The 23,591-nt window shown below is 33.3% G+C and overlaps 3 protein-coding genes and 1 pseudogene across 3 annotated transcripts; 1 reads left to right on the forward strand and 3 right to left on the reverse strand.

Moving 5' to 3' along the window:
* Positions 1-838: 838 nt before the first annotated feature.
* Positions 839-2,945, reverse strand: LOC142545105 (GDSL esterase/lipase At5g41890). The gene is made up of 5 exons (XM_075652078.1): positions 2,696-2,945; positions 2,114-2,244; positions 1,764-2,009; positions 1,226-1,484; positions 839-1,080 (listed from the first exon to the last, which is right to left on the reverse strand). The coding sequence occupies exons 1-5, from the start codon at positions 2,943-2,945 to the stop codon at positions 839-841; spliced, it is 1,128 nt and encodes a 375-aa protein (XP_075508193.1).
* A 1,312-nt stretch (positions 2,946-4,257) lies between these two features.
* Positions 4,258-8,225, forward strand: LOC142544558 (putative lysophospholipase BODYGUARD 1; annotated as a pseudogene).
* A 4,771-nt stretch (positions 8,226-12,996) lies between these two features.
* On the reverse strand, positions 12,997-15,497 carry LOC142545410 (mediator of RNA polymerase II transcription subunit 10b-like). The gene is made up of 5 exons (XM_075652591.1): positions 15,165-15,497; positions 14,851-14,931; positions 14,670-14,772; positions 14,231-14,320; positions 12,997-13,311 (listed from the first exon to the last, which is right to left on the reverse strand). Exons 1-5 carry the CDS (start codon positions 15,428-15,430, stop codon positions 13,240-13,242), a joined length of 612 nt encoding a protein of 203 aa, XP_075508706.1. The 5' UTR covers positions 15,431-15,497; the 3' UTR covers positions 12,997-13,239.
* Positions 15,498-16,404: 907 nt separating this feature from the next.
* On the reverse strand, positions 16,405-19,512 carry LOC142545411 (methionine gamma-lyase-like). The gene is made up of 2 exons (XM_075652593.1): positions 18,634-19,512; positions 16,405-17,132 (listed from the first exon to the last, which is right to left on the reverse strand). The coding sequence occupies exons 1-2, from the start codon at positions 19,421-19,423 to the stop codon at positions 16,555-16,557; spliced, it is 1,368 nt and encodes a 455-aa protein (XP_075508708.1). The 5' UTR covers positions 19,424-19,512; the 3' UTR covers positions 16,405-16,554.
* Between the last annotated feature and the right edge of the window lie 4,079 nt (positions 19,513-23,591).

Raw genomic sequence — 23,591 nt, forward strand, 5'->3', positions numbered from 1 at the left:
ATTACTAAAATATGTTATTTAACATGTATCCAAAAAACTTTTGGTTTTTTAAATGATTATATAATTCCTAACATAAAAAATTAAATTAAAAATAAAACAAAAATATCAGATATATGGATGCAACGCTAGCAAAAAGATGGCAAGTTTTTAATAAAACGGCAAAGACTTAATCAAACTATAATAATAAAAATATAAAAAGAAAGCATTTTACCAAGTCAATACACAGAGGGGTTTGGCCAAATAAAATTGTGTTATCCATAACATATTCCCACCGCCGACTGATTTACGAATGGTAGCATTTATTGTTTTAATGTAACTAATTTCCACATTCTTTAAAGAAAAGTGTGTACTCTATATTTTTTAATCGGTCGTCTCTTCAATTGTCGCCACTTTGAAATAATTTTCTATGATTTCTACACCTGTATTTAGTGTACCCCACCATGCATGCCGCCACATTATTAAATTTTTGTTACACGTTCGTCATATTTTATTTTTTTCTAAAAACAATCTTATCCATTTCATAATTGTTAAAAATAGTAATTTTTTATTATATAAACATGCAAATCTAAGTGGTTATGGAGTTTGTGGCAATTATTATCCGAGTAGGTTTTTTGTGAGACGGTCTCACGAATCTTTATCTGTGAGACGAGTCAACCCTACCCATATTCACAATAAAAAGTAATCATAAAAAATAATATTTTTTCATGGATGACCTAAATAAGATATCTGTCTCACAAAATATGACCCTTGAGACCGTCTCACACAAGTTTTTGTCTTAAACATCACATGTTTCATGAACAGCTTTTTGTAACATACAAAAGTTACATGAAATAATTATTCATTTGAAATCATAGTTGTAAAGCTCCCAAATATTCATAGGGTAGCTCTTACTTTTATCACCATTCATTAATTGATCAGCTACGACTATATTTGCTGCCTCTGTGGGATGGTATGCATCCCAGAACACGTATTTTTTCCGGTCACTGCACAAATAAGAACTCGAATTCACGTCTCTCCCTTTGTAGCACACGAACGGTGGAAAGTATCCTCCGCAACAAGGCCCGTCGTTGTCCTCAAAACCTATGCATATATATGATGTTTGGTAATATCATTTCATGGTCTTATATCTATTAGGATAGACAAAATGTGTCTTAAACTTAGTACATGCATGTAGAACGAATGAAAAGTTTGAAGAAAGGAGAAGTAATCTGGATAACTAGCTTACCATATTTGTGATAATTAAGGATGATATCTCTGAAAATGTCATATGAATTCGCATATACGAAGACAGCGTTAGGCCACAAATCTTTATTCATTTGATCAAGCTTCGCTTGCAGTTTCTGGTTGTAGCCTTGAACCAAAGCATTTACCTCACCGGAGCATTTTCCGGATGGAATAAGATTGATGGCTCGGATAAAGGGTATGCAGCCAAGAGGTCCGATGCCCACAACGACGAATTTTCTTGCTCCTAACACGTACAATTGCTTTACGAAAAATGTAACTAATCAGAAAATGTGACTCAACCTTTTTATCAGGGCTAGAGATCACATAAAGCATCAGGAAATTATCATGAAAAAAAGAAAATCAAAACTTAACTATATCATTCAGGATTGGTTTTTCTAACCATTTCATGCGTAATTCGAATTTAGAAACTGTTCCTTTCAAGTTTCAACCACTCCAAATAGCATATCACTTTAGGAGACAACTTCTTAAAGAGGTATATTCTCGAACTTGAAATAAATTTCACAATTTATTTTTGTTACCTCGAGTTGAAGGGTTAAATTGGACACCAAGAAATCTTGAAAAATTGTTGGAGAAACACTATTGCTGCCTATAACTGGAATCATCGGACGTTGGAAATAGTTTATGACATCATTGGATCCAATTGTTATGGAGACTATTGCATTCTTGAGGAGATTGGTTGTATTTGTTACTCCCATTACACTCACAATGTATTCTCTCGTTTTCTCGAAATTGTTGATTTGCTCCTTTAATGGCAATCTTCCTATCTGTGACAAATTTTCAGAATTTGTTTACTTTAAAATATTTATGCATGTATAATATATAATTATATGCTTTAACTGAGGAAAAATTAGTGAAAAAATATACAGACAAATAAAGTTCCAGTCTCATCCAGGATCCCGGAAGCTCCCGAAGCATAATTAATTCCTCTGTGGATGGAATAGGCAGCGGCATTAGGCGCTAGATAAGGCGGAGGATATGATTGAGCTCCTATAGCTTCACCTACATACACCAAGAAATTTTTTACTGGATCTTCCCATTTCTAGAATCTTTAAAGTTCATTTTATGGAATTAATAAGAAAATTGCTAATGAAAAGTTTGTTGATATATATACACACACACACATAATATTTTTTAAAAACTAAATAATTGAATATATTTTCACATTACATGAGATATAAATTTTACTTGATATGAATATCTCAACAGGTGAACTGATAGGTCCCGTAAATCTTTCAATCGCATTAATTCTTCATTTGCATATTGTTCCACATATATTTGCATCAATGAAGCTTCTATTGTTATTATAACGTAAATATCGACCGATGTCGTAACACGCGTTAATTACAGTGAATAGTGATAACGAAACACATTCAACAGACAAATTCAAGGGGAATTGAAGCCATTTAAAAAATAATAATCATGCAAGCACTTGAAAGAATTAATTAATTACCTACAATGTCTGATATGGTACGACCATTAGTGAATCTTCCAGTGGGCTGACCACCGGAGGGCGTGAAATCGATGCCATAAGGTGGAGCGTCTGCTTTCGATAGCGTAAATAAATAGTTATTATTGCCTCCATCGACTAAGGAATCGCCAAACACAAATGAAATGTAAGAAAAACTAGGCAGGATTTGTAAACTTAGAGCAAAGAAAAAAATGAAGAGGGAATGAGTCCCAAGGAAAAAAATACTGTCCATGCTTCAACTACCCAAATATGTTGCAAATTGTTGATATATAAACTGCAATTTTCATCCTTAAAAAGAAAGAGGGGTTCAGAAATAAGGTACGATTTTGAACAGGTCCGAAGGAATTGGTCCAAGAAAATAATCAGCAGATTCTAGTGTTAAAGTACCAATGAGGTAATAGGTTCGATCGATATAGGAAAATTATTATCAATAATCCCTTTTTTTCGCGAAATGTTTTTTGTAATTGAATCTTGAACTCGAGACTTTATTCCAAGTCTAAGACTTTAATGTCATATAAAATACAAGTTATCGGCAATTTTAATATTTTTATATATCCTAAAAAGGTTCATGAAATATAACTTTTGTTTAAAACTCTAATTTTCATATCAAAAGACCCTTTTGGTAAAATATATATATTTAATTAACAATGTTCTCCTTAGTTACTTTCGTATAACATATACTAGAAACTAGTGTTGATTCCATCGATTCATCTCTAATTGTTCATGGTGATTTTATATGAAGAATCTCAACTTCTATAAATTTGAGGTGTCTAACAAGAATTAAATTTTTTGAATTGGAAGATAGTATATAATTGTGTATATTAAATTATAATTGGACACTTATATTTATAACTGTAAGAAATGAAAATTACATGTTAATAATTAAATTGTTATAGTTTGACACCTCTACAAGCAAGGCTATTATTTTTGTTCGGGACCAAGATTGATCCCTCCACCTCAATTAGCTTTTATTTTTTCAAAATTTATGTATGAAAACATGGTGTAAGTTGGAGAATTGATCCCTTCAATTTGCATATGTCAACTTAATTCCATGCATGAAGATGACAACCTTAGCCATCACGAAACCCGTATACGAGACGACGTAGTTTTGGATCATGACAACCTACGAGACAAATAGAATATTGTTTTTTACATGATCTTGGCAAGACTGAAATTAGATCATGACTGGTTTTACAGGTTATCTAAACTAGACTCAATTCGATTCCGCCACGATAAATTCGAACCCGAAGATACGTTATAATTAGTTTGTGAGATTAATATCTTCATAAGATGAGGGGAATAAAGGATTAGAAGATTGTGAGAATTTTGTCCTTGTAATATAGAGGTTGGAGAGAGGGGAGTCATGTGGCCTAAACAACTTTCAATTAATGCATCAAGTTTGGGACCTATTCCCTTTGAAAATGGTTGCATCATTAATTTTGGTTTGTCTATACCATACGTAATATAACGAGGGAAGAAATGTGGTAATTACTTTACGCACGAAAGCCAAGCTGCTTTGTGTTGAATTTTTGTGATTTAATTTAATGGTTTTATAAAAAGTTCCCCTAGTTTTTATGTAAAATGAAAAGCTAGGAACCAATTTTATTTAGCTTGTTAAGCGTGGGTCTAGTCTAAATTCTTGAGCAAAACTTGTATCTTCTTCTGCTGGAGGTTCAACCACCACCAACCCTATTTCTTTCCCCATGTCTTGCAAAATGATTTCAGTGTTAAAATAAATTCAATCCCTTCTACGTGTCTTTGTTCAAGTATAAAAAAAATCACATTTCTTCTTCGTCCCTCCCTTTTGAATATCTTTCCTTGCATTGTTTCCAATAATTAAGAACACTCTCACATTATGTTTTCTTTCCCTGCGTAGCCTGTGGGCCGGGAGTGGCCATTTTCTCGAATTAAAGGGAAAAGAAATCTGATGTGATTTAAGGAAAAGAAATTCGTCACATTTTTCCTGCCAATTGCTAGCCAGATTAAATAATCTGCTGTCACTTGTGAATAAAATGGAGACGAAGAATCACATCCAAAAGTTCTCAACCATGACGGGGACATTCCTGAATGAGATCATGAGTTTCATGGTTTTTGCGCTATTGGACGTCCTGGATTTCGTCTTGTGCTACGTGTACAGGGTCGCTGATTTCTTGATCGAGTCAGAATGTAAGCCTTGTTATTGCTCATCTTCAAAAGAAGTGATCACAAGAAGTGGCAAGATCCTAGTTTCGGAGCAAGGTGAATCGAAAGTTGTTCGATTAACCTGCAGCAAGCTGCAGCTGGAAGAAATCTCCGACACACTATACACTCGGCCCTCCCTTGTGTCCGAAACCTCGAAATCTACGGTGATTAGAAATCCCTCCAGGAAAACGAGGAGACGAGTTGGGGCGGTGCGACCGACTTACACCGTTAATTCGACTATCATCGAAATAATGCTGCAAGCGCAGCAAACTTTCCCCGTGCCCAGGTGGTCCGATTGCAATTGCGAAACTTGCACCTCGTGGACTTCGTCAAGGGATGAGACTCTTTTTGTCAAAGCTGATGGAATGATAGGTAAGAAAAAAACAAATTGAAGCCCCATCATTTAATTCGCTAAAGAAAAGCACGAGGGAGATGAACAACTTTCACATTTAATTTAAGGAAAAAACATTCATCGATAATTTATGTTGTCGAATTTCATATTAATTTTTGTTTTTCTTATATGTCACAATCCCAATATTGATATATGCAGTACAACATCATTATTTTCGATGAAAAATGATTAAAATTATTAAAAATGCAAAGATACACTATTAAAATTTAAATTTATAATAGAGAACCAAAATAGATTTATTTACGTATATAATTGTGCCCACTGCACATTTCAAATTGGCTATTCAAGAAACTGAAATTTTTGAGCAGATAACGCGCAAGAAGATGTGATATTCATCCATGGCTTCATATCATCATCTGCTTTCTGGAGTGAGACACTATATCCAAATTTCTCCAAGTCCGCAAAATCCAAGTACAGATTACTGGCAGTAGACTTGCTGGGATTCGGGAGGAGCCCGAAACCCACAGATTCTTTGTACACTCTGAGGGAGCATTTGGACATGATTGAAAGGTCTGTAATGGAGCCATACAAAGTGAAATGCTTCCACATCGTAGCGCATTCACTCGGCTGCATTTTGGCCCTCGCGCTTGCTGTCAACCATCCCAATTCGGTCAAGTCGCTGACGCTACTCGCGCCGGTACGCAATTTCTCTTTGATTTCATTGCAGATGGGGTCCTCCTGACCTAGATTCTCGTTAGATGAAGCACTAATTAATCGTAACGCTCCAGATTTGATGCCGCGTGTCTCTTCTATCTCTCTCCCTAGCTCTACAATACATGCATGTCACAATTTTTTTTTTTTTTTTATGATGATTCCAAAAACCCCACGTCCACGAATATTAAATATGTTACCCTTTTTGTTATTTTAAACAAAAAACATATATTCTATTCAGTTTTCAGGGTTTTAAAATTCGATAAATATTAATTTTGTTAATCTTTATATACCTATGAAATATATTGGATCTCTCCCTCTCTCTAATTTAATGGCAGTGAATAAATTAAAAACAAAAAAATTTTTGGATTTGAAACCAAAAATGGTTATGCATGGCAGCCATATTTTCCGGCACCGAAGGGCGAACAAGCGACACAATACATGATGAGACGGATAGCCCCACGGCGCGTGTGGCCGCTTATTGGATTTGGCGCGTCGATGGCTTGCTGGTACGAGCATGTTAGCAGGACCATTTGTCTTCTTATATGCAAAAATCACCGCTTGTGGGAATTTCTCACCAAACTATTCACAAGAAACAGGTGAACTTTGTATCTATGACAAAAACTTGTGTTCGATGATCTCATCGATCGTATCTTGTGAGACAGATCTCTTATTTGAAAAAATATTACTTTTTATGCTAAGAATATTATTTTTTATTGTGAATATCGGTAGGATTGACTCGTCTCACAGATAAAAACTCGTGAGACTGTGTCACAAGAGACCTACTCTATATTTATATATAATTTATTTTAATTAATATACCACAATTTTATGCTACTTTTAAATATATTGTTCCCACTTTTCGTTTTCTTACTTTATTTATTATCCAAAAAAATTAATACATTTTACGTCGTACTTTCCATTTAATTATGTTAGTTTGTGTTCTATTACTACATTTATATATAGTAGTAGCGATGCATAAATTTGATTTTTCGAACTAAATCATTACTTTCCCACAAATTTCACTTGAAATATATTCTCATGCACATTTGCTTGCTTTGTATGAGCACAATAGCTAGCTGTAAAAATATATTTCTAAAAAGATGAGAATATATACTTTAAAGTTTGTTAAAGAAAAAATTCTAATTTTTATATGATTTCATTATATATTTACGTACATGCAATAATAGATATTAGGCAAAAACTTGTGTGAGACGGGCTCATGGGTCGTATTTTGTGAGATGTATATCTTATTTGGGTCATCCATGAAAAAAATATTACTTTTTATGCTAAGAGTATTACTTTTTATTGTGAATATCGGTAGGGTTGAGCCGTCTCACAGATAAAGATTCATGAGACCGTATTCTGGATGTTAATTTCAATGCTATATCTTTCAAACAGGTTTATTTTTGTCGTTTCAATGATAATCATGTGGACCAATTCGATCCTCTAGATCCTTTTTAATTAGTTAATCCTAGATTTATTTAATTTTCTCCCCTTTTATTAATTTATAGAATTAATTAATAACATGTTTTCGATAATTAATTAATGCTTACTCCCTTAGACGTGGATTAATGTTGAAAAAATTAAAAGGATATTGAAGAAATAATTACAAAACATACCATAAGCCTAAGGTAATAATCCTATCTGATTATCCCTTAATAATATAATAGTAGAGATAATTCCAACACCAACTTTTTATTCATTTTATGTCATGATTGTCTTCTTCTTTTTTTCAGGATGAGAACATACTTGATGGAGGGTTTCTTCCTTCACACTCACAACGCTGCGTGGCATACATTACACAATATAATTTGCGGGACGGCTGGAAAAATCGAAGGATACATAGACGAGGTTAAAAATCGACTCAAGTGTGATGTGACGATATTTCATGGCCGAGATGACTGAACTGATCCCAGTCGAATGCAGCTATAACATGCGAGCAAGAATCCCTAGGGCTAATCTTAAGGTTATTGAGGACAAGGATCACATAACCATTGTTGTCGGAAGGCAAAAGGCTTTTGCTAGAGAGCTTGAGGGAATTTGGAGAAATGCCCGTTGTTGAGGAACGATATGATAATAATTAAGAGGGGGAAAAGTTTTATTTATAAATATATCTCAGGGTATAGGAAAGATGGGATTTTTCAAGTTTTCTAATCCTTTTTCCTTCTAATTAGGTATATATTTGGAATTTAATTAGTTGTGTGTACGTTGGTGATCAACCCCTTCTACTATCGAAAATGTTAATTAATTAAACTATATATATTACATTTATATCGCAACTTATGACATATATTAATTACTCCTATGCATGCATATTTGTGTATATCTCATTACATTATAAGTAGAAAATCAATCGGATAATTAATTAATTGGTATAGAAAATATCCATTCAAAATTGATACCCTCTAAATCCTATCCGACCCATGCCATAGTATGCCAGAGCCCATTCAGTGAGATTATGGACATGAAGCTAATTAATGCCACGACCCTTGAAAAGGAAACTGTCCGAGTAGCCGAACTAAAGGTACACTGCCCCGAGTTCAAGCCAATATATATGGCGGGGGATAAAGTCTTTTCCATTAAAACTCTTGGATAAATCTTCTATGATAATTGAAACTTTTTGAACCCTTTGTTTAATGCTAAAATAGGTACCAATCTGGTATCGTGCACGTGCACCAGTTTTGGTTTTAATGGACGATCAAACTTGAAATGAACCACACTGGAATATGGTTATAATTTGAACTAATTTTAAACAAAGTTTATTCTTCAAACTTTAAAGGTGAAGAAAAAAGGGTTACATACTTACATATACAACAACGTTATGAATTTAGTTATATTACTTCCTATTAAAACGTTAAGAAAGGCTTTGCTTTTAATTATTTATTCACAAAACATGATTTTTATCCATAGAAGTTTTCGAGCTTCAAAGCTGTGCAGTTTTGCTCCGATCATTTTGGCTCGATCTCTTAACTATTGGGTAACTCTGATTAAATATTTCGGGAAAATATTTATTTAGGATGACAATTCATGATCAATACAGTCAAATAAAGTGATTTGAATGTAGGTGTCAAAATGTTGAACGGATTCAATGACATACTCAAGTGGGAGTCTTACTTACTGTTGATCAAAATATATGGGGTTCATACTTGACCGGTAATATTTTTTTTTTATGCAATGATCTTTTAATTCGTTAGATTTATCATGAACTAGCGTAATGCCTTACGGTAGAGTGAAATAAATTCTCTACAGGCATAGTTTTATGCGAACTGTTTTGTCTTTAGAATTAAACACATATCGAACATAAATTTGAGATACATGTTTGGCACCTTCACGGTATATGAAACTAGCCATAATGAATTACTGGTAGATTTCATAAAAGTCCAACGTATATTTTTTTGTTTGGCAATAATTATTTAGTCGATTAATGAATAAATTTTCAGCCTCAGTTTTAGTAAACATATAAAATAACACTTACACATGATACCTCGAGAACCAATCTGGAAACATGATAACCAAAGCAAGATCAGCACATATTACTTGAAGGGCTAGCTATTTTCTGGGTGAATCCAAGATCTCGGAGTCTACGCTAAAGTTCTTGAAAGTCAAAATTTTTTGAAAGATGAATCATATATACAGTTTTGTCAGGTTAATCATAATTATAACATTATAATCATCATTATAAATTTAAAAGAATATGGGACTTTATAATCATATATACAGTTCTGGCTACGCCCCTGCTCGCTCCGCCTCCTTCGCCGCCATGATCTCTACAGATCTAGCTTGGTTCAAACTAAAAAGAAACTCAGTCCCAGCACTTCTTTGTCTTTTACCAAAAAAGGGGCAAAGTTTGCATGATTTGAATTTAAGCATGAGAAATTACCTTTTCGTGTACACAGGGAAAAGTTCTAACGAAGAAGCTGCATTTACGAAAAAGGAAAAAGCAAAAAAAAAAAAAAAGGGTCAAGGTCAAGAAAGGGGCGGATCAAAAAGATTCAGAGCAGATCATGATGTAGAATCATTACAAAAATCATTAAACTGACAATATATTCAAAAAAAATTATCATCTGGCAATGATGGAAAAAAGTTCTGTATAGGTAGTCTATTTTGCAGTGGTGTAAAAATCTTTAATCATTACATTACATCAACCTGCTCGTGCATGGATAACAACCTTATGTCATAAATCAACTTGAAACCACCAGAAATGATCGACACACAGTATCCAAATTAGCTCAAACAAAGAAGACCTTCATAAATCTAACCAAATTTTACTAACCCTTAGGAGAAACCCAACAAGTGAATCAGAAAATTCAGATCAAAAGGGAGCAAGAAATTGAGGGGAATGAAGCCTGGTCCGAGGTCATAAACACTACGTATCAATATATAGTTCAAGAATCAACAAGTTCTGAACCTTTTTCTTCTTATTACGTTTAAACATGCTACATCTTGTCGATGGTCTCGAGCCAGACAACATTCCCCTCAAAAAATAAGCCTCCCATTCCTCCATATACGGCTGAAAATTAGGGTTTTTGGAGGGATTAAGTCTTGTTGAGAGAAGAAGAAAGGAATGAAGTGTGTGAAGGAATGTGGGTTCTATGAGAATAACGGGATATAGGTGATAAATAGAGAATTGAGATTGAAGAAGAACGCTGTTTGTGTAAGAGGGATTTTTATTATTTTATTAAAAATAAAAAGGGACAAATATATACAGAGTCATAAAAGCAAAGCAATTAACACGAAGACCCTACAATTATATATCACCATCTGCCGTGTTGTTTTTGCCCGTCTTGTCATATTAGTAATCAAATATTTAATTTAAATTTTTTAAAAAAAACATGTTAATTAGCTTATTTATGAACTATACTTTGTACATTTTAGCACAAAAAACCAGCACAATTCTTCATAACTGAGGATTTTTAACAGGACCAAATATAACAAGAAATTATAGACTCTGAGAAATTATATTACTCCCAATTGATTTGAAAATTTTATGATGTAAGCCTATATATAAATTGTTCTGCAGCGTTGGAGAAAGAATCATTGACTGAAATTCGATGAAATTGAGGACAAAGAAGATGCTGGCAGACACATTTGGTAGGAACTCATTTTCAAATACAGACATTTTATTTTTCATATATCCACCGGGCAAATATTTTCTAAATATATAGAAAAAATAATTTTTATGGTATTATTTGACTCGTGGATGAGATGAAGTACGTATAAAATAGCTCCCGAGTAAAAGGCTAACGAAGCAAGAAAATTTTTATTCGTATGCACAAAGTTGAGAAGGAATAGTGCTAAAACTTTTCTTGAAAGCTTTGTTATACAATACAAAAGGGTCGAGCATGTTTATGGCCCCATCTGTGCTGTGGAAGCAGAGATATCTCTGATGAAATTTAAGCAACCACATCAGATAAAACTATTTTATTTTTTTAGTATGTGTTTTTCCAATCTCCTGTGATCCACGACAATATATCAAATGTATTCGCCTTTTTTTAAAAAAAAATTCACCTCAAAAAAATAAAGAAAGAAATGCTTTCGTTTTACCTTTATTGGCTTTTTCCAAAATGTATTTTCCCTACTTTCTGCATTATCTTGACATAATTATTACTTTTAACTAAAATTTTATCGATTTAAGTACTCTTTTTAAATTTTAAAATAGTTTATCAAAACATAGTTTAACATCTAGATTAATTATTTTATCGTTTCAAAAAAAATGTGTATATATATATATGTATGTATGTATTTCGAAAACTCGTAGACAAAACAAACCAAGACCTTAATACACGAAAATGTGAAAGAGAGAGGTTTGACTTCATTGCTGAAAGAAAATGGTTAAAAATCGGATTCGTATTTCCAATATCGTTAAAAGACTGCTACAAAAAACCAAAAGTCACAACCACGAGAGGCCAATTTTGGGTTTGGTACTTTTTGTGGGACCCCGGACTTATCATCAAAGTTACATTTTATAACAAAAATCATCTATGGTAATTCAATAAATTACCATTATTAGTATTTTTTTTTACCCAAATAACACAATTGTTCTGCCCCCACCAATTTCATCTCTCAAGTAAAATGGGAAAATAACGTGCAAAATAAATGATTTGCTGATTTTTATGTCTCGACATTTGGTCGCAAGTCCAGGAAAGTTGCCCGCTACACGTCGTCGTCGTATGTTATTGACATGCGTGGAGAAGAGGAACTTTTGAAACAACTTTTTGACTAAAAATTTACCCAAGAAAACACGAAACTTAATTAACCTTGATCATTGATCTCAGTTGTCCACTAATTTCAAGCCTACTTTTCTCCAAAATATATCTTTTAAAAGGTTGCATTTATTAACACTACACGAAAATGAAGCAATTACAAATAGTATCAAATATTGTTTATTTCATTATTCTAAAAAACCCGCTTAAGCTCTGTTTAAGTGCGCTTAAGTTTGAAGTTCGACAAAAACGCCTCGCTTCCGACAAAAGACAAAAAAAACGGTTAAATTGTAGTTTGACCGAATTAAGCGTAATTAAGACATTTAATTAAGTGTATTTAAACACAATTGATCGCATCTATTTATTTTTAAAATTTTTTATTTTGAAGGTGTGTCTTTTTATTTTAAAATAATAAATTAGATTTATAATTTAAATATTTATTTTTTAAATTTTAATTATGATTAAGCATGTCTAATAATGATTTGACAAACATTTAACATTATTTAATGTGATCTAGTTGCAAAAATAAATAAAGATTGCAATTTTGAGATTTTTATGCTTTTATAAATATGAGAATTAATACATCAGACTTTAATTTATCATATTTATGTATTATTTTGTATATTTATTGGTGTGAGACAATTACAATTACACTAAAAATAAAAACGCTTTTTGACGATTAAGCATGTGCTAATCTCGTTTAAGCTTGGAGCTCGACATCGACGCTTCGGGGCGCTTCACAGTTTTTAGAACCTTGGTTTATTTAATGTAAAGCTACCCAATAAAATATTTACGGGTGACCAATGCATCGTGATACCTTAGAGACAAATATTTTTGAAGTAAATATTATATTATGCAAATTGTTCATATTCTGGTCCCCTCAGATTAAATTATAGATAAGTTTCAACAACTCAATAACAAGGCTGCATCACATTGTAATTACATAATCCTCTTATGTACATTATGATAAAATAACGGTGTAACAATGCACATTACATACACAAGATCTAGAAGAACACACAGTTAATTTAAACCGATGACGGACGCAAATCGTCTGGTTCGTAACCCTGCGCTTCTCAAATTTCAGACTTAACTTTTACATCTCCATTTGGCAGGCTGTTCTGTAATTGCGCTATACGCTTGGACTCCTGCATAAGTTTCAATGAGTCCAAAACCTATTATTCAAATCCAAATACATGTTTCTTGCTAAATGATCAAAACCGTACTTGCAAAGCTTACCAACTCGGCGCAAACATTAAGAAAAAAGATTTAGCATTCGAACTACAAATGCAAATCAAAGATCGTTGATCAAGCAACACTCCGCCCTAGAACAATGTTATATGTTTATGCACCATGTCGTGCTCTAGAATTCACTTAAAGTTTCGCAAATTGACACGGAGCAGCCGTCGGTCCAAAACATATTCCCAGTCTAAAAATTGTAGAAAACAACACATATCGAGTAATTTATTTAAAAGGAAAACTATAGCCATTTTATGAGGTAAAATACACATTGCACCCACGAGCAAGGGAGTTCTAAATCTTTGCACAATCTAGCACACTGGAATTCATGTATGGTGAACCCTCAAGCAACTGTCGGTCAAAATATAGGAATTAACATTGTTGGTGAAATATTTGACTACTTACAGTTTCCTGGAAACTAACTTGAAAAAAATGCACCCGACCTGAAATTTCACTCCAAGCTCAATTTCCAATACCTTATTCCTGTCTACGTTTTGTCAATTTTTTAAAAAAAATTCAGCTCTACTAATGAACGAACAGCTGTAAACCGACAATAACAAGAAGAAAATAAAACAAAAACGACAATTCTAAAATTAACAAAATAACACATTGATTTTCAAAAATTGTCCATGCAATGAAACAAGAAGATAAGATCAAGAGAGTTTCCCTCGCAAAATGCCATATAAGCAAAAGCATGTTCCCACCAAAATCAAAATAAAAAAAAAAACACGGGGAAAAGGTAAAGCAGCATTTACTAATCAACAAATTAATCATTGATATTTTGCAGCATGTAAGAAAACAGATGAACCAGAATAAAATCTAGCTCACAGCTGCAGATGATGCACGTATCTCCCTATAAGCTTCAACTTCATCAGGAAATGCCAGGTCTAGTTCCTCAAGTAGATGTCTTCGCAGTCCCTGCATCAAATACGAAGCAATACAAAAGTACACGATTTAATAGTTAAATGGACAGAGATTAAAAGATCTACACTAATGCATAGCCATGTTAAAATCAATAAAGGATCAAATATATCATTGTATCCACATCTCTAAGATGTTAGTAAAGGTTAAAATCAGTTCACGTGCAAGCTTTCCTCTGACTAATTGTATAATCCCTAACCTCATTAATATAAACCTAATCACAACAATACGTCATCAGCTTCATTTATCTCAGGGCACATTGAGACGTGAGAACGGTAAATTGCCATAGGAAAAACGGATGTCTTCATATAGTCAATCTATAAAAGTGTTCAAGGAAAACACCAACCTTAAAGGCATCTGTTTTCCCTTTAGTAATCTGATTCTTGGCAATGCAACTATTCAATACATTCCGAGTGAATTCATCTGGATTCTTTCCATCATCAATCAAACTGCACCCATTCAATCTAACACGATTACATATTGATATTAACTAAACCATGAGTCAATAAATCAATAACAACCCTTACTTTATAACGTCCATGGGCACCTGAATGTTACAGTTTTCAGCTAATTTGGTCATGTTATCCAGCTCCGACACCAATGTATTCCTTGAGCCAGAAATAGAAAAGAAATCAAAGAAAAATGACTCGTGAATCAAACTACAAAGATTGCTACATCAAAGAACTCAAGAGAGCACTCGTATCCATGAATTTATCAAATGAATACAAATTTGGTCAGATCTTTTCAAATCTGACTGAAAAAGTTACTCCTCAATTCCTAGCATCAAACAATAGGAAAGATTTCAAAAATTCAGAGAGTAAACATATTGTACGTAAATTACATGCGCTGCAGGAGAGGGAGCTGGGAAGCAACGTTGAAAGATGAAACGGTGAGGTAGAGCTGGTGTAGGATGCCTAGGGTTTTCTGGATCGAATCAATGACCTGAGTTAAATTTTGTTTCGGATCGTCCGAAGAAATCCCTGCAGTGCCGGAAGATTGCATAGGAGATAAGTCGTTCGACTGCTGAATCATAGCGCCGTTACCGTCGGTCGCGACGCCGCCGGCTTCAGCTACCACTGATGCCGTGGTCTGTGAGGAGGAGTCCATGTTCCCAAGACTGGAGATGGGCCGTTAGCTGTTCCTCCTGTATTTGCGTTCAATCAATATAACAAGTCTGCCACGGCCCACCCCACGAACATGCATGTACATTGATACAAACGTTGGGCTTTTTTTTTTCAAATATAAAAAATTAATAAGCTAAATCTGTTTTTTGTCTAAATTTTTTTATTATTGTTCTTTCCGAAAAATGAGTTCATACCCTTAAGATAATGCCCTAAAAATATTAATATTCATCGTTATCCGTAAGGTTCATATATTTTTCTAGTGGGCCTCACATAATAAATGTTCACCTTTGAATTCATTCCCCTAAGGCTAAGGTGAAATTTCATGTTCTTTCCGTATACATATTAATTTATACTTGCACGCTTGTATAGTCAGATTAAACATAATAATATTTTTGTTTTCAAATTAACGATTTTTTTATAATTTTTAAAAGAAATTATAGTCATCTAAAAATTAAAATATATACGTATAAAAGATATGATTTGATTAGATTTTAAAACATAAAAAAATTATGATTGAAGATTTATAAAGAAAGACTATCAGGAATTTTTTTTTTAAAATAGTCAATAAAATTATAATTTTATATAAAGTTTCACCAAATTAGTTAACAACTTTAATTAGGAAAAGAAAGATGCGTATATGAATTTAATTATAATTCTCAAGATCGAAATTATTGTACCATACTTGATGGTTAATATTGAAGTTAAGTAGTTCCCTTGTGAGACGGTCTCACGAATCTTTATCTGTGAGACGAGTCAACCCTACCGATATTCACAATAAAAAATAATATTCTTAACATAAAAATTAATATTTTTTCATGGATGACCCAAATAAAAGATTCGTCTCACAAAATAGACCTGTGAGACCGTCTCACACAAGCTTTTGTCACTGAAGTTTCATTTTAGTTGTGAGCTCTTTCCACAATAAATACGCATGCTTAAAATGGACATCAAAGCAAATTAATCAATAATACCTCATTATATTCAACACGAGCATCCAAACTTACTTTTTAAAGATATATGTGACAAAATACCACACACATTCACATAGCAAACATACCAAGTTAACTACTAATATTTTGCGATTGAAGAGTGTATATATAAAACGAGTTACATCTTTTGAAGTAAACTCGGGTCCTGCATTCGAGCGAGGGCCTTCTCGAATTGGCTCCATTTCTGCTCCAACGAGCCAGTATAGCCTACCGACATTCTCACCAACCCAGGAGAAATGCCAGCCAATTCTTTCTCATCTTCGTTCATTTCGCTGCTCGTGCTACTCCCGGAACACGACATCAGGGTTTCGTAGTACCCCAAGCTGACAGCCATCAGCCCGAACTGAGTGCAGTTTTGAAGAAGACTCATCAACCTATTGGCCTTCTCCTCGGTTCCCATGTCCAAACACAAAATGCCACCATAACCATAGTCTTTATTCGAGATGGACTCGAGCAGGGTGTGATCGATGTGATCTTCCAGACCCGGATAGATAACTTTGAGACCGAGCTTCTTCATCCTGGTTGCATACACCAAGGCCCGATGGCAATGCTCCTTCATTCTAAGGCCCAAGTGAGGGATCCTCTCGGAAAGTTCGAATGCGATTTTCGGGTTCATGGTCGGCCCCAATAACATGAGAGCCCCCTGATGTACATCCATCATAGAATTCATTAGGCTGGCTGGACCGCACACAGCACCTGAGGGGCATGCACATATTCATTCATTAGGGGCATAGAATTTCTAAATAAACAAATCTAAATTTCTTGATACATATCCAAATAAATTCACCAATTCAAAACCATTATGGAAATATTCAGAATCCAGCATCAAGATAACATATAGTATATTCCCTTGTCTGAAATAACCACCACTTTTTGAGACATCATCAACAACCAACTGTCGTCCATCACGTGGATTCATTACTCTATCCTTATATAGCATTTTGGACCTACTCCTCTTTTGTACCTACTCCTCAGAATTCCACATGGTCAGAATGAATCATTTTTACCGCAAGAATTAAATGTCCCTTCACTTGTTTCCGCATTAATATATATGTATATACATATATACCATAAGAAGATATATTCTTTTGTTACTATTTTATAACATGATATTATATTGTTGCAAGAGAATTTGATCAACCCGGTAGATTTTCTTCATATGAGACTCGCATTCACTAAACTACTCGGATTTAGCATAGAATCTCATGCTTGGAACAACCAAAAATCGGAAGGAGAGTGCGAGGGGAGGACAAGTGATACCAAAAGAAGGCTGCTGCATATCATGTGATCCGCTCGTACTTTAAAGCGTAAATCACGTGAATTCAAGTGGATAAAACAGTCGACAGTCACGATGACCTTTGGCTTATTCGGTAAATAATAAAAGATAAGTGTGTGCCGCTCGTGATAATAAAAAAATGTAGAATATGAGAGATCCCAAGTGGTGGGAAAAAGAACACGTGACATTATTATTAATTATTAATATATAAAAAGAGCCAACAAGACATGTACATATATAAAAGAGTTGCCATTATCAATCTTTCAAAAATATATAATTAAAAGTAAACATATATAATTAAAAGTAAGTATGATTAAGCAAAAACTTTGTGTGAGACGGTGTCCGGATCATATTTTGTGAGACGAATATCTTATTTGGGTCATCCATGAAAAAATATTATTTTTTTTATGCTAAAAGTATTACTTTTTACCGTAAATATCGGTAGAGACATATAAAGATTCATCTCACAAGATATTTACTCTTATGATTATATCGGTAGACTAATTAAAACTAGATGGCTTTATTTTCCGATAGGTGGGCAAACACAAAACGGTAATCCCACATTAAATGCAATCATGCATGACTAGATTTATTATCGATAAATATGTAGTTAGAGATCAACATAATGAGTCATTTAAACAAATAATAATAGTAATTAAAAACATAATAAAAAAATCCATCAAATACGAATAAGAACAGAATCATTAATTAATTACGATTTAATATATGATAAGATTATAGTAAATCTTATCTTATAATCGAAAAATAGAATCAGATATAATATAATAACAATAATAATAATAAATATTTAAAAGATTTATCTTGAGTAAAACATAGGTCACAATCACTCATAACTTTAATTTAAGAAAATTAATAAAAGCCATAATCGAACGTGCGAGAAGGAACAAATCAAGAAAATACCTGCGATGATGTCGGCGCCACCGCTAATATATTTGGAGATGCTGTGCACCACCACGTCCGCCCCCAACCTCGCCGGAGACAGCACCATCGGCGCGAACGTGTTGTCCACAACCACCGTCACCCCCTTGTCGTGTGCTATCTTGCACAGCTCCGGCACGTTAGCCACAGTCAGCGTGGGGTTCGACATCGATTCGAAATACAGGACTTTTGTTCTGCCCTCCACTATTTCCCTCCTCACCATCTCCACATCCCTGACGTCCACGAACGTCGTCGTTATGTTGCACGCGCGGGGGAAAAAGTGGGTGAGGAGCGCGTGAGTCCCTCCGTAGAGTGTGCGGGAGGCCACCACGTGCCCACCGGAGCTGCAAAGCTGGAGGAGGACGCAGGAGATGGCGGACATGCCGGAAGAGGTGCAGTAGGCAGCCTCCGTTCCTTCGAGTGCAGCCATGAGGCGGCTGAGATTGAGCACCGTCGGGTTGAAGTGGCGGCTGTAGATGAAGAAATCCCGGTCGGGCCCCAATTCACCGGAGAACATTCTGGCCATGGTCTCGGGTTCCATGACTGTGAAGGTGGCTGAAGCCTCGATGGACATGTTAACGCCGCCGTGCTCGCCGAATTCGTGGCGGGCATTGGCCAGCGCCTCCGCCGGGTCCACCGCATGCATCGGCGACACCTTGCTCCACTGATGTTTCTTGGCCACGGCAAGCTGGTCCCATTGATCATCGGAAGACCCTCTTTTTTTGTTAGAAAATTCGGCTATGCTACGGTTGCCAGTCGCCTCGGCCGCCATTTTAGCGTTCTTTGTACCCGAGTTGGTAGGAGGAGAGTTTTGCAGTTATGAATGAGTAATTGACTAATGAGAGTTGGATGGTGAGGAAAATATCAAAACGGGAGTACCTATTTATAAGGGATGTGAAGAGATTAAAAAATAAATATAAAATTTTATAAATTAAATAAATTTAAGGAGTTTATTCATAATAAAAATAAAAGAAAAATAGATCTCTTGTGATACGATTTCACGAATCTTTACTTATGAGATAGGTTAATCATACCGATATTCATAATAAAAAGTAATACTCTTATAATAAAAAGTAATATTTTTTTATGGATGATCTAAATAAGATATCCGTCTCATAAAATATAACTCGTGAGATCGTGTAACACGTTAAAAACGAAAGGAAAACAGAAGTCATCGGTCTTCGTGTTTCTCTAGGAAACCATAAATAATATAAAGAAATAAAGTTTGTTTCCCTTCTGAGTAAATACTGCTATATTTGCATAATATAATGTATTCAATTTGATTTAGGGCACTTGGCGTTGGATTAAATGAACATAGACACCTTTTGAACAAAAAATCCCGCATTGTTCAAATATTGACCATAAGTAAATCTAAAATCATAGTCAGTGTTTTCCGATATTTTCAATGAGAATTGGAACCAAAATTTTGAAGATATAAAGAACATCTTCCAAAGATGTGTGGTATGCCATTAGATTTAGTAATGCCCATCGACTTCTTTCTATAACAAATGATTTTGATGATATAATTTAGATTTGAATTTTTACAAATGTCAAGTTATTTGGTTATTATGCATTTTTTATATATCAACTAGTGAAAATCAGAATATCTTTGTTTGACATATCTATCAATATGATATTATTAACTAAAAAATCCACGGTGCAACTATTTGCAATCCAAACGAAATTTTGTTTCTGAAATATATAGTCCTCGCACTAAACAAGCGTATGCATATAATTAATTGCTCACGAGTGGTGTTTAAGTTAGTGGAACAAATGTATTTGTAATTAATTGGTTATAAATTTTATAATTTATAGACATTTTTTTGGAAGAACATATTACATAATGTTCGTTTATAATCCAGTGCGCACCCTACGAATAGCGGCTGCGAATTACCTGTTTTTTTTTAAAAAAAGTTCATATGTAACTTAAGTAGAGTATAAAAGAATTTCCAAAGTTGGAAATTAAACACAACGGTGGATTTTTCGCTATAACTTGATAAGGAACTCAGAACTCGTGACAGGTTTCATCACATTTTCTTACTGTATGTAAAAATATCCAACGTGAAATCTTTAATCACCCAACTTACTTCTTATTTGCAGAAGGTGAATGATTCTTCACGTGAAGACATATCCCCCAACAGCAAAAAGTACAGAACAAACCAAAAATATTAGGTGACACTTTGACTAACTACTCAACTTGAATTGAGGAATTGTAGGATGATTCCTTGAAATAATTTATACTAACTAGCATTGTATGCTTGTTTTGTAATTGCTAGGTGTTCTTAAACTGCAACGAGTGGGAATCCCCGAGTGCTCGATATATTTTTAAAAACACAAAAAAAAAAAAAAAATAATCGAATTTGTCTCGGTCTTACACGAGTCACGTTTCCCATAACGTGGCTTACGCAGGCAGCTCATCAAAGAAGGAGGCCGCATTAATTTGTTCCCTTCCCAAAGGACAAATTGTGCTGCCGTCCCCTTTAAACACATGTAACATGAATAAATATACAACAGCGCTACATTCGGCATAAGTAAATGATTAGTAATTATAATGATTAAAAATGAGATATATGTATTAATAGTATGGTGGAATAAATAACATGGTGTTTGGTATGATTTTAAAATGATGGATTGATTTTTTAAATTTTATTGCAATGACCAAAATGCCCCAAGTATTAATTAAATATATATATTTAAAATAATTGGATAGATAATTAAATATTTATAATTATAATTTACATTTATTAAAATTAATTTAAATAAATTTATTAAAAATAAATTTATAAATATGTATTTACTTTAATAATTAAAATAATAATAATATTTTGAATGTTAATAGTAAATAAAGTTTAGTAATAATTACAATATTATTGTTTTTTAAAATAATAATAAATATTCTTAAAATAATTTGATAGATAATTAAATATTTATAATTATAATTTACTATTTATTAAAATTAATTTAAATATATTTATTAAAAATAAATTTGTAAATATGCATTTACTTTAATAATTAAAATAGCAACAATATTTTGAATGTTAATATTAAATAAAGTTTAGTAATAATTACAATATTATTGTTTTTTAAAATAATAATAAATATTTTTAAAATAATTTGATAGATAATTAAATATTATAATTATAATTTACATTTATTAAAATTAATTTAAATATATTTATTAAAATATATTTGAAAATATTATGATAATCATTAAACAAAATAAATTAGAATTTAATAAATATTTATTTTTATAAAAAATTAATTAACAAGATTAAAAATTTATAAAAATTTAATTTAAGATAGATTTGCATTACAATTTATTTTTTTTAAAATGATTGAAAATAATAAAAATATATGAAATTAATTTATACAAAAAATATAATAAAAATTTAAATATTATATTATTTATCATTATTACTATTCAAGAATTATACATTATCACACCTTTGAGAAGAGATATTTAATCACATAAATAACATAAATAGTGAGGGTTTTCAATCATAATCAAGGGTCTCCATGCTAAATTAAAAATGAATCAAACATAAGATAAATGATGATTATTTAATAATCATTCCCTTATCATGGCTACCAAATATAGCCTAGGAGTTTGGGAGGATATTTGAGTTAGCAACATAGGTGAGCGTTTTTTTCACCAAAACTTTTTCGGACGACATTGGCGCACGTGGGTTTTCTTGTACGATTTACTTGACTAGCATAATTTGTATGTTATTGTGTTATTCTGGAGTTTACCTAATACATATCTAATAGTAGTAACAACGAATTCTTACATCAGGAGCAAAGGATGATACCTTGGCACCAACTACACAAATATAATAGGAACTTAGAGTTCACATCACTGCAGGTATATGATCTGAATTTAGATTATGCCAATTAAGAAATTAATTTGAAGCCCTTATCTTGCTTTGGCACCAATGTTATCCATGAGTTTATGTACCTCCTGTGTACGTGGCTCTTTGATCGCTTGGAAATAAAATAAGGAAAATTTTGTTTGATACTTACCGGAATCAAGCAGCCAGGCAGAATTTAAGACATATTAGGAATACAAAAAATATTACACCGGGGTTCAATTTGTGGACACGAGTGAAGGAAGTATAAGCTTTGAAACGTGGTAGTACTTGTAATAAGAGAGGGATTTTAATGATAAAACTCTATGTTGCAATCAAAGAATGTGTTTCGATTAATGGATTAGAGATTTATGCATTTCGAATCAATTCGTTTTAACTTAATTGGATGTACAAATTAAAGTTGATTTCAAAGTCGTACCACTAGTCAAGTCATTCAATTTCAATAATAATTATGATGGATTTGAAATTCATCTGATATAAATGTAATTTAAAATCCAAATATAAATATATTCTTTAAGTCAAATCATTTCATTCAAACACCTTTTTAATATCATATTATCTAATATTTTTATAGTACTTGTGGGGTACATATATATACGATATAATGGATATGCACTTGCCAACATCATATTATCTAATATTTTTAGGCTACGTTTGGTTGGAAGGATAGGATAAACTAATGATTAGTATGTAAATGATGAAGAAAATGATTGTGGTATGATTGTAATATATGGTGTAAAATAATATTATGTTTGGTAAGATTTTTAAATGTAGGATAATTTTGAATTTTTTGATGAAAAGACAAAATTGTCCTTCCTCTTCGCGGCGGCGGCGACAGCGACAGTGGCGGCGGGGGCCGGCGGCCGGCCGAAAACGGCTGACGGGGGCGGCGGCCGGAAACGGCCAGCCGGAAAAATCGGCCGGCGGCGGTCGTGGCGGCGGCGGCGGTTGGTGGCGGGAAGTGGTGGTGAGTTTGAATATAATAAAGGGGTAAAATTGGAAAAGTAGGAGGTATTAAGAGTTGGATAAATAATCCTAGGGGGTGAGGAGGTATTATTTTAACCTACCTAATAT

Source organism: Primulina tabacum, chromosome 5 (genome assembly GCF_025594145.1).
Source record: "Primulina tabacum isolate GXHZ01 chromosome 5, ASM2559414v2, whole genome shotgun sequence".
Taxonomy (NCBI): Eukaryota; Viridiplantae; Streptophyta; class Magnoliopsida; order Lamiales; family Gesneriaceae; genus Primulina; species Primulina tabacum.

What these genes read in the sequence shown, in the direction of transcription:
- LOC142545410 (XM_075652591.1), bottom strand. Translation starts at nt 15,430, where the DNA reads ATGGACTCCTCCTCACAGACCACGGCATCAGTGGTAGCTGAAGCCGGC. An exon ending in GTGCCCATGGACGTTATAAA is followed by an intron (nt 14,773 to 14,850) that starts GTAAGGGTTGTT and finishes GAATGGGTGCAG; the next exon opens with TTTGATTGATGATGGAAAGA. An exon ending in TACGTGCATCATCTGCAGCT is followed by an intron (nt 13,312 to 14,230) that starts GTGAGCTAGATT and finishes AAACTTATGCAG; the next exon opens with GAGTCCAAGCGTATAGCGCA.
- LOC142545105 (XM_075652078.1), bottom strand. Translation starts at nt 2,945, where the DNA reads ATGGACAGTATTTTTTTCCTTGGGACTCATTCCCTCTTCATTTTTTTC. An exon ending in TACCATATCAGACATTGTAG is followed by an intron (nt 2,245 to 2,695) that starts GTAATTAATTAA and finishes TGGTGTATGTAG; the next exon opens with GTGAAGCTATAGGAGCTCAA. An exon ending in ATGAGACTGGAACTTTATTT is followed by an intron (nt 2,010 to 2,113) that starts GTCTGTATATTT and finishes AATTTGTCACAG; the next exon opens with ATAGGAAGATTGCCATTAAA.
- LOC142545411 (XM_075652593.1), bottom strand. Translation starts at nt 19,423, where the DNA reads ATGGCGGCCGAGGCGACTGGCAACCGTAGCATAGCCGAATTTTCTAAC. An exon ending in TGGCGCCGACATCATCGCAG is followed by an intron (nt 17,133 to 18,633) that starts GTATTTTCTTGA and finishes CATGCCCCTCAG; the next exon opens with GTGCTGTGTGCGGTCCAGCC.